This window comes from Musca vetustissima, unplaced genomic scaffold (genome assembly GCF_032173495.1).
Source record: "Musca vetustissima isolate MV318-11 ecotype Yass unplaced genomic scaffold, APGP_CSIRO_Mvet_v1 utg97785, whole genome shotgun sequence".
In the NCBI taxonomy this organism is placed as follows: Eukaryota; Metazoa; Arthropoda; class Insecta; order Diptera; family Muscidae; genus Musca; species Musca vetustissima.
Genome location: NW_026880713.1, coordinates 1 through 11,604, shown reverse-complemented (window position 1 = coordinate 11,604; position 11,604 = coordinate 1). Strand labels below are relative to the sequence as shown.

The 11,604-nt window shown below is 33.4% G+C and overlaps 1 protein-coding gene across 1 annotated transcript; it reads right to left on the bottom strand.

Annotated features, from left to right (window-relative positions):
• Positions 1 to 1,375: 1,375 nt before the first annotated feature.
• LOC133326484 (uncharacterized) lies at positions 1,376 to 6,792 on the bottom strand (the record flags this gene model as incomplete). Its single annotated transcript, XM_061535109.1, has 3 exons — positions 1,376 to 1,553; positions 5,885 to 6,003; positions 6,715 to 6,792. Coding segments are annotated over 3 exons (375 nt in total), but the record flags the coding sequence as incomplete, so codon positions are not given.
• Between the last annotated feature and the right edge of the window lie 4,812 nt (positions 6,793 to 11,604).

Genomic DNA, 11,604 nt, shown 5'->3' with positions numbered 1-11,604 from the left:
TACTGCGTTCGGCATTCCTGCAAAATTAATACGTCTATGCAGGATATCTTTAACTGGCACAAGGTCAGCAGGTTAAGACGATTCAGACAAGGTATATATAAAAATGCGATACAAATAATTGATTTCGGGTGGCTTAGTATGCTGGTAATTATCGGTAGCGGCTACGACGATTTAACGGTGATCGGTTATCGGTGATGGTTATCTGGTGTCAGTACAATGTTAGTAGTTGCTTACTGACTAAGTTCTCGTACAAACTACTATATCTAACTACGAACAGTAAGCCGAAGTCTCTATGGTGAATAGTACACCGAAAACTCTGTGTGGAACAGTAAGCCGAAGCCTCTGTGTGGAACAGTAAGCCGAAGACTCTGTGTAGAACAGTAGACCGAAGTGAACTAGCCACCACAATGGGTAGCCAACAAAAAGAATTGCGAATGATCGTAATAGCAAGCCTATGCAATGACAAACCGCCCTCAGTAGATAAAAGTGAAATACTTCTGTTTGCGAAGTCACAACGTGAATGGGAATTATATGATAGAGTAGCTGACGCGAGCAAATGCCTATGCACTCGTTGCTAGTACTCATGGGGACGTCATGCAAAGTCGTTGCTATGATGGGTGACGTTTTGAATGTATGTGGCTTTTGGCACGTTACAGTGTCAATCGGCCATATTTTAGAGCTTTGGTGCACCATTTACTGAAAATCGGACGAAACTATATATGGGAGCTATATCTGACTCTGAACCGATTTTTCCCAATTTCAATAGGGTTTTCATCCAATTCGGATCATAACATGACATGTCTTAGAAATTTCTTCTAATCGATATATAGGATCAAAATAATTATTTTGAGAAGTTCCAAATGAAATCAAAATTCACAAAATTTTTGCGGCTATCATACGTCCTTCTATATTACTGAGAAGTACTCGGTAATTCCTCAAGTTTGTTTCTTAAGTCTTTTGTTTTGACACCTAACTCATTGTAATCTTATTTAGGTTATTCCACACCCTCAACATTAAGGTTCAAATTGTCAAATATTTTGAACTCTTCATATGTTTGTTTGGCAAAACTCTTTCCACCAGGGAACACTTTTTGCTCTCATGATGTTGGTTTGCCATTATTTAGTTCGCTCTCCTCATATAACATTGGGGTTTTCAAAGCTTGCAAAGTATAAACAACTCTCAATGAGAGCTTAAAGACAACTGTTCCTACTACTTTGCATTGAGAGTGACAGCATACCCGAGAGAGAGAGGGAGCGTCAGACCCCAACCAAATTATGGTAATACAAAAGACCTGTTATCATCATCACCAACCACCAGCACCACTACCACTCGCCATTGGACGGACATGTTATGTTATATTTTGAACTCTACATACCCAACATACATTTTGCTTGTTGCTATTGTTAGTGTTGTTGTTTTTGTTCTTATTGTTGTGGTAGGCTGGTGTGTTGTTGCTGCTGCTGCGAATATTTGAGGTTGTGTTGTCTTGGTCTTGGTTCTTATATTGGTGGCGTTGGTGCGGCTACTTCTCCTAGACTCTTGTGACGAAGACTCTGTTGACGGTGAGATGGCAATGTTTTTGGGAATGACTGTTACTGCTGCGGCTATCGGAAGGGGGAGCGGGTGTGTGTTGGTAATGTTTTTTTCACTTGTTGCATGCAACATTCGTTTTTCATTTTCTTGTTCTTAGGAAAAATAAGAAAAACAGAATCAACGAAAACAATAGCAACAGCAACTACAAAAACAACAACACAAACAACTGGAGAACATCTTGTATGTTGTATTGTTGATGTTTTCTCTCAAACAATAACAAGCCAGTCTACAACTATTACGGGGTCCCAAAACTACATGCAACATGGGACACATTCTCTTTAGAAATAGAAAAAAACAACTTCCAAAACAATTTTAGAATGGGATTTTTTGGTAAGGAAAATGCGCAAATCGAATTTAGAAAAAACAATTGATTTGATTTTCAGAATTCTTTCGCTTTTCAAATGAATGTTTTGGATTGGGCATTCAACAGGTTTGAGGTTGCTGCTCCATATATTCTAATCAATTTAAGTTATTTGTTTCATTTTTCTTTTTCTCCTGCCACTCACATCCTTTGACCCCCTTCTAATCTCCTGCCTACCCTCATTTGTGGCCCTTTGCCAATTTATTTTTATTTATATTTCACATTTAGATTCATTAATTCCCTTTTTACTATTATTTGCTGTTTAGTCATAGTAATAAATAGCTGAAATTGTTATTGATTTGCAGAAAAGCCATGCCAAAACAAAACGATGACAACAAATGCCGATCGATCGGCGGACCGTCGACCGGACTAAGCCAAAGCAAAGCCACCAAATAATAATGACAACAAAAAACGGCAAAATAGCAAAACAAAACTATTACAAAAACAATGCGAGAGATAGAGAGGAGTAACAAACAGACACAAAATACACACACATAATTTATTACTCCCCAGAGAATGTTTATGTTACGATCGTCAAGTTGAAAAGATGCTGCTGCAGAACAGGCCTAACCGTGGACTGATGGTTTGAGCAAGAGATCAGAGTTATGCTCAATGTTAGCTATGTGAAACAAGATAATATATAAGGTCGGCCAAGGGATAACCTACTCTCCTTTCAAAAATATTCTTTAAAAAATCCAGGCCTTGGATGGTCCTTGAAAAAATATTCTTTAAAAAATCCTGGCCTTGGATGGTCCTTGAAAAAATATTCTTTAAAAAATCCTGGCCTTGTGTAGATCTTAAAAAAATATTCTTTAAAAAATCCACGCCTTGTGTAGATGTTGAAAAATATTCTTTAAAAAATCCACGCCTTGTGTAGATGTTGAAAAATATTCTTTAAAAAATCCACGCCTTGTGTAGATGTTGAAAAATATTCTTTAAAAAATCCACGCCTTGTGTAGATGTTGAAAAATATTCTTTAAAAAATCCACGCCTTGTGTAGATGTTGAAAAATATTCTTTAAAAAATCCACGCCTTGTGTAGATGTTGAAAAATATTCTTTAAAAAATCCACGCCTTGTGTAGATGTTGAAAAATATTCTTTAAAAAATCCACGCCTTGTGTAGATGTTGAAAAATATTCTTTAAAAAATCCACGCCTTGTGTAGATGTTGAAAAATATTCTTTAAAAAATCCACGCCTTGTGTAGATGTTGAAAAATATTCTTTAAAAAATCCACGCCTTGTGTAGATGTTGAAAAATATTCTTTAAAAAATCCACGCCTTGTGTAGATGTTGAAAAATATTCTTTAAAAAATCCACGCCTTGTGTAGATGTTGAAAAATATTCTTTAAAAAATCCACGCCTTGTGTAGATGTTGAAAAATATTCTTTAAAAAATCCACGCCTTGTGTAGATGTTGAAAAATATTCTTTAAAAAATCCACGCCTTGTGTAGATGTTGAAAAATATTCTTTAAAAAATCCACGCCTTGTGTAGATGTTGAAAAATATTCTTTAAAAAATCCACGCCTTGTGTAGATGTTGAAAAATATTCTTTAAAAAATCCACGCCTTGTGTAGATGTTGAAAAATATTCTTTAAAAAATCCACGCCTTGTGTAGATGTTGAAAAATATTCTTTAAAAAATCCACGCCTTGTGTAGATGTTGAAAAATATTCTTTAAAAAATCCACGCCTTGTGTAGATGTTGAAAAATATTCTTTAAAAAATCCACGCCTTGTGTAGATGTTGAAAAATATTCTTTAAAAAATCCACGCCTTGTGTAGATGTTGAAAAATATTCTTTAAAAAATCCACGCCTTTAAAAAATCCACGCCTTGTGTAGATGTTGAAAAATATTCTTTAAAAAATCCACGCCTTGTGTAGATGTTGAAAAATATTCTTTAAAAAATCCACGCCTTGTGTAGATGTTGAAAAATATTCTTTAAAAAATCCACGCCTTGTGTAGATGTTGAAAAATATTCTTTAAAAAATCTGTTTAAAAAATCACGCCTTGTGTAGATGTTGAAAAATATTCTTTAAAAAATCCACGCCTTGTGTAGATGTTGAAAAATATTCTTTAAAAAATCCACGCCTTGTGTAGATGTTGAAAAATATTCTTTAAAAAATCCACGCCTTGTGTAGATGTTGAAAAATATTCTTTAAAAAATCCACGCCTTGTGTAGATGTTGAAAAATATTCTTTAAAAAATCCACGCCTTGTGTAGATGTTGAAAAATATTCTTTAAAAAATCCACGCCTTGTGTAGATGTTGAAAAATATTCTTTAAAAAATCCACGCCTTGTGTAGATGTTGAAAAATATTCTTTAAAAAATCCACGCCTTGTGTAGATGTTGAAAAATATTCTTTAAAAAATCCACGCCTTGTGTAGATGTTGAAAAATATTCTTTAAAAAATCCACGCCTTGTGTAGATGTTGAAAAATATTCTTTAAAAAATCCACGCCTTGTGTAGATGTTGAAAAATATTCTTTAAAAAATCCACGCCTTGTGTAGATGTTGAAAAATATTCTTTAAAAAATCCACGCCTTGTGTAGATGTTGAAAAATATTCTTTAAAAAATCCACGCCTTGTGTAGATGTTGAAAAATATTCTTTAAAAAATCCACGCCTTGTGTAGATGTTGAAAAATATTCTTTAAAAAATCCACGCCTTGTGTAGATGTTGAAAAATATTCTTTAAAAAATCCACGCCTTGTGTAGATGTTGAAAAATATTCTTTAAAAAATCCACGCCTTGTGTAGATGTTGAAAAATATTCTTTAAAAAATCCACGCCTTGTGTAGATGTTGAAAAATATTCTTTAAAAAATCCACGCCTTGTGTAGATGTTGAAAAATATTCTTTAAAAAATCCACGCCTTGTGTAGATGTTGAAAAATATTCTTTAAAAAATCCACGCCTTGTGTAGATGTTGAAAAATATTCTTTAAAAAATCCACGCCTTGTGTAGATGTTGAAAAATATTCTTTAAAAAATCCACGCCTTGTGTAGATGTTGAAAAATATTCTTTAAAAAATCCACGCCTTGTGTAGATGTTGAAAAATATTCTTTAAAAAATCCACGCCTTGTGTAGATGTTGAAAAATATTCTTTAAAAAATCCACGCCTTGTGTAGATGTTGAAAAAAATTATTTAAAAAATCCACGCCTTGTGTAGATGTTGAAAAAAAATTATTTAAAAAATCCACGCCTTGTGTAGATGTTGAAAAAAATTATTTAAAAAATCCACGCCTTGTGTAGATGTTGAAAAATATTCTTTAAAAAATCCACGCCTTGTGTAGATGTTGAAAAATATTCTTTAAAAAATCCACGCCTTGTGTAGATGTTGAAAAATATTCTTTAAAAAATCCACGCCTTGTGTAGATGTTGAAAAATATTCTTTAAAAAATCCACGCCTTGTGTAGATGTTGAAAAATATTCTTTAAAAAATCCACGCCTTGTGTAGATGTTGAAAAATATTCTTTAAAAAATCCACGCCTTGTGTAGATGTTGAAAAATATTCTTTAAAAAATCCACGCCTTGTGTAGATGTTGAAAAATATTCTTTAAAAAATCCACGCCTTGTGTAGATGTTGAAAAATATTCTTTAAAAAATCCACGCCTTGTGTAGATGTTGAAAAATATTCTTTAAAAAATCCACTCCTTGTGTAGATGTTGAAAAATATTCTTTAAAAAATCCACGCCTTGTGTAGATGTTGAAAAATATTCTTTAAAAAATCCACGCCTTGTGTAGATGTTGAAAAATATTCTTTAAAAAATCCACGCCTTGTGTAGATGTTGAAAAATATTCTTTAAAAAATCCACGCCTTGTGTTAGGCCTTCTAAAAATATTCTTTAATAAATCCAAGCCTTGTTCAGGCCTTGGACCTGTAGGGTATTTAGCCATGTCAAATAGTTGCGTATTTGACTTCTGCTGCACTCCCTGACCGGCCTGCAAGAAATGCTCAAAGTGTGTTGAACACGTTAATTTAGATGGAACAACCATAACACCAACATCGTCACCACCAGTACCGCCAATGCCACCACCACTACCATCACCGGCACCACTTAGCCAACAAAACCAATCTAAACATTTTTAAATGTTTTTCTATGATCTCTTTTTTTCTTCTTCTTCTTCAGCTCTCAAGATACCAGCTAGGGGACCGAGAGAGCGCGAGCATGGTTTTAAATGACAACAAGCCAACCCAAACGAAAAAAAAACGTCCAAATGAAATGAAACAATTTAATAACAAAATCTCAGAAAGCGAACCGGGCCTAGAGTGGTGGTGACGATGACGATGCGGAAGACTGCTCATCTTCACGTAGCTCATTCAAAACGGCAAGGAGATAGATCTACACTCCTTGTTTTTGTCGTCAAATCACATCGTTGAGGGGAGAAGTCGCCTTGAAGAGCGGCCATATACAGTGACATAAAATAAAAATAAAATCAAAACAATAAAAACAACACCATTACTAAACAACAGCAATAATAATAATAATAAGAACAACAACAATGACAACAAAAACAACAGCTTCCAATAACTAGCTAAAAAAAGAATAACGAACAATAATATGTAGTAGTAGTAGGCAAAACAAAACTTAAGGAATTCTTTTGTAAAGAACAAAAAAACAACAACGGTGAAGAAGAAGCAAAGCAACAAACAGACAAAAAAATACACCGCAGCCACCACCATTACCAGGCTAAAAGACTTATGCATTCGGGATGGCTAACAACAACAACAGCAATAACAAAACTGGTTTCAAATTAATATGATCACCAGAAACCACCACCACGATCATCAGGCATTGTTGGGCTATGATGATGATGATCATCATCATCATCTTGAGGATTTACCCTACAAAGGGTCGAGTTCGGGTCTTAAGTCTTTTGATTTTAAATGATATTTTGAAAAAACATTTTTTCATAAGGCGTGGATTTTTTAAAGATTAGTTTTCCAAGGTCAATATAAGGCGTGGATTTTTTAAAGATTACTTTTTTAAGGCCTATATAAGGCGTGGATTTTTTAAAGATTAGTTTTTCAAGGCCTATATAAGGCGTGGATTTTTTAAAGATTACCTTTTTAAGGCCTATATAAGGCGTGGATTTTTTAAAGATTAGTTTTTCAAGGCCTATATAAGGCGTGGATTTTTTAAAGGTTAGTTTTTCAAGGCCTATATATGGCGTGGATTTTTTAAAGATTAGTTTTTCAAGGCCTATATAAGGCGTGGATTTTTTAAAGATTAGTTTTTCAAGGCCTATATAAGGCGTGGATTTTTTAAAGATTAGTTTTTCAAGGCCTATATAAGGCGTGGATTTTTTAAAGATTAGTTTTTCAAGGCCTATATAAGGCGTGGATTTTTTAAAGATTAGTTTTTCAAGGCCTATATAAGGCGTGGACTTTTTAAAGATTGGTTTTCCAAGGCCTATATAAGGCATGTATTTTTTAAAGAATATTTAGGAAGTAGTGTGATTTCTATTCTACCCATACCTCCATAGTTTTCACCTTCTCTCCTCTCTTCCACGATGTTTATTTTGTTACTGGCACAAAATCAAAAAAAGATCTTCAACGAGTTGAATATTTTGTATGATTGTTGTTATTGCAGATGTAGTTGTTGTTATTCTTTCCTTAATGATGTTGTTGTTTTTCCACTCGTTGGCTGTTGCTCCTTCATAGAGACTTTTCTTATTTTAAAAGAAGAATTCCAAATAAACAACAAAAACAATATCACAATACTCTCCCTCTCTCTTTTCATTTAACTATTTCTCTCACGTGGGCTACATGAACTGTGCGGAAGATGCTCCACTCTATCGGAGATAGAGAGAACACCAGAAAAAAACTAAATTATTGTCCACACAACTGAAATAAAACATCCAATGATTTATTTTCACTCTCCACAACAACTCTCTTTGGACTCTCCCGACACTCTGTTCATTTAATCGCACGCAATTTAAAAGAAAATAAAAACGACAACAAATCGTAATAATTGTTATTTGGGAATTGGGGAACCAAAAGGTATGGTATGGTATGGAATGGTATAGACAATTGCGGTGGGTATGATCAAACGTATGGAGCAATTGGAAAATGTACTATTTTTCTTTTAACACTGAAATGGATCTTGGTGGAGATTTTTTAAAGAATATTTTAGGGTCTAAATTTAAAAACAAAAATAATATTTTCAATAATATTTTTTGAGACCTAAACAAGGCGTGGATTTTTTAAAAAAAAAATATTTTTTGAGACCTAAACAAGGCGTGGATTTTTAAAAAAATATTTTTTGAGGCCTAAACAAGGCGTGGATTTTTAAAAAAATATTTTTTGAGACCTAAACAAGGCGTGGATTTAAAAAAAAAAAAATATTTTTTGAGACCTAAACAAGGCGTGGATTTTTAAAAAAAAAAATATATTTTTTGAGACCTAAACAAGGCGTGGATTTTTAAAAAAAATATTTTTTGAGACCTAAACAAGGCGTGGATTTTTAAAAAAATATTTTTTGAGACCTAAACAAGGCGTGGATTTTTAAAAAAATATTTTTTGAGACCTAAACAAGGCGTGGATTTTAAAAAAAAAAATATTTTTTGAGACCTAAACAAGGCGTGGATTTTTAAAAAAAAATATTTTTTGAGACCTAAACAAGGCGTGGATTTTTAAAAAAAATATTTTTTGAGACCTAAACAAGGCGTGGATTTAAAAAAAAAATATTTTTGAGACCTAAACAAGGCGTGGATTTTTAAAAAAAATATTTTTGGAGATCTAAACAAGGCGTGGATTTTTAAAAAAAAAATATTTTTGGAGATCTAAACAAGGCGTGGATTTTTAAAAAAAAATTTTTCAAGGGTTTAAACAAGGCGTGGATTTTAAAAAAAAAAATTTTTTGAAGAGACTAAACAAGGCGTGGATTTTTAAAAAAAAAATATTTTTTGAGACCTAAACAAGGCGTGGATTTTAAAAAAAAAAATATTTTTTGAGACCTAAACAAGGCGTGGATTTTAAAAAAAAATATTTTTTGAGACCTAAACAAGACGTGGATTTAAAAAAAAAAAATATTTTTTGTAAAAAAATGGGGTGAGTCGTCGGGTTAGTTGCCCACTCTCGGAAACCACAACCTACTATGAAAAAGCAACGAAAAAGAAAACCAAACCCACCTAATGTTGACGACCCCCGCAAACGTATAAATGACCACGATCTGCGAATCTGCACTTGGAATGTGCGCACGTTTCACTTTGGCGGATGTACTCAAGAAGTACAAAGCCGATATTATTGCCTTACAGGAAATGCGATGGAATGGGACTGGCGTAAGTAAATCAGATGATTACGCACTGTATTATAGCTGCCATGAAACGAGACGTGAATTTGGCTGCGGATTTATGGTTAACAGGAGAATAAAAGACCTCGTCTCCAGATTCACTCCACTAGATGAGCGAATTGGTATAATCCGTATAAAAGCGAAGTTCTTCTACATCAGTATCATTTGCGCCAATGCTCCAACCGAAGATAAAGATGAACAGACCAATGACATTTTTTACGAACGTCTAGAAACAGCATATGATCGTTGCCCTGGTCATGACATTAAAATTCTGCTAGGAGATTTTAACGATGGCTAGGCCATGTTGAGATAATGGATGAAAATGCCCCAGCTCAAAAGGCATATAGAAGCGAGCATACGGGAACCATCCCGTAGAAGGGGAAGGCCAAGAATCAGATGGAAATACCAAGTAGAAAACAACATCTTGCAACGTGATCTTTCAAATTGGAGGAGATGCGCACAAGACCGACGCGCTTGCAAATCTTTTTTAAGCTCGGCTTATGGAACAACCGTTCTGTAACAAGTCAGGTAAGGAAGGAAACAAGGCGTGGATATTTTAAAAAATATTTGTTGAGACCTAAACAAGGCGTAGATTTTTCAAAAATATTTTTTGAAACCTAAACAAGGTGTACATTTCCAAGGCGTAGATTTTTCAAAAATATTTTTTAGGACCTTTCCAAGGCGTAGATTTTTCAAAAATATTTTTTAGGACCTTTCCAAGGCGTAGATTTTTCAAAAATATTTTTTAGGACCTTTCCAAGGCGTAGATTTTTCAAAAATATTTTTTTGAGACCTAAACAAGGCGTAGATTTTTCAAAAATATTTTTTTGAGACCTAAACAAGGCGTAGATTTTTCAAAAATATTTTTTTTTTTTTTGAGACCTAAACAAGGCGTAGATTTTTCAAAAATATTTGTTGAGACCTAAACAAGGCGTAGATTTTTCAAAAATATTTTTTGAAACCTAAACAAGGTGTACATTTTTTAAAAATATTTTTTGAGACCTAAACAAGGCGTAGATTTTTCAAAAATATTTTTTTGAGACCTAAACAAGGCGTAGATTTTTCAAAAATATTTTTGAGACCTAAACAAGGCGTAGATTTTTCAAAAATATTTTTTAGGACCTTTCCAAGGCGTAGATTTTTCAAAAATATTTTTTGAGACCTAAACAAGGCGTAGATTTTTAAAAACTATTTTTTGAGACCTAAACAAGGCGTAGATTTTTAAAAACTATTTTTTGAGACCTAAACAAGGCGTAGATTTTTAAAAACTATTTTTTGAGACCTAAACAAAGCGTGGATTTTTTAAAAAATATTTTTGAGGCCTAAACAAGTCGTAGATTTTTAAAAAATATTTTTTGAGACCTAAACAAAGCGTGGATTTTAAAAACTATTTTTTGAGACCTAAACTAGGCGTAGATATTTAAAAACTATTTTTTGAGACCTAAACTAGGCGTAGATTTTTAAAAACTATTTTTTGAGACCTAAACTAGGCGTAGATTTTTAAAAACTATTTTTTGAGACCTAAACAAGGCGCAGATTTTTAAAAACTATTGTTTGAGACCTAAACAAGGCGCAGATTTTTAAAAACTATTTTTTGAGACCTAAACAAAGCGCAGATTTTTCAAAAATTGAAATTGGGAAAAATCGGTCCAAATTTAGATATAGCTCCCATATATATTTTCGTCCGATTTAAGGTAAATGGTGTACCAATGTCCCTATATATCGTTTGATTTGCACGAAATTTGGCATAGCGTAATGAATTATGTCTAGGATGATGTGTGTTAAGTTTCCTAGATATCGGTTCAGCGTTAGATATAGCTCCCATATATGTTCGTCCGATTTATATGTTCGTCCGATTTAAAGTAAATGGTGCGTCAAAGTCCCTAAATATCTTTCGATCTGCATGAAATTTGGCACAGCGTAATTAATTAGGTCTAGAATGATGTGCGTTAAGTTTCCTGAAAATCGGTTCAGATTTAGATATAGCTCCCCTATATATTTTTGTCCGATTTAATGTAATTTGCACGAAATTTGGCATAGCGTACTGAATTAAGTCTACAACGATGTGTGTAAAATTTCTTGAAAATCGGTCCAGATTTAGATATAGCTCCCATATATATTTTCGTCCGATTTAAGGTGAATGGTGCACCAAAGTACCTATATATGTTTCGATTTGCACGAACTTTGGCATAGCGTAATGAATTATGTCTAGAATGATGTGTGTTAAGTTTCCTGAATATCGGTCCAGATTTAGCTATAGCTCCCATATATATATTCGACCGATTTAATGTAAATGGTGTACCAATGCCCCTATATATCGTTCGATTTGCACGAAATTTGGCATAGCGTAATGAATTATGTCT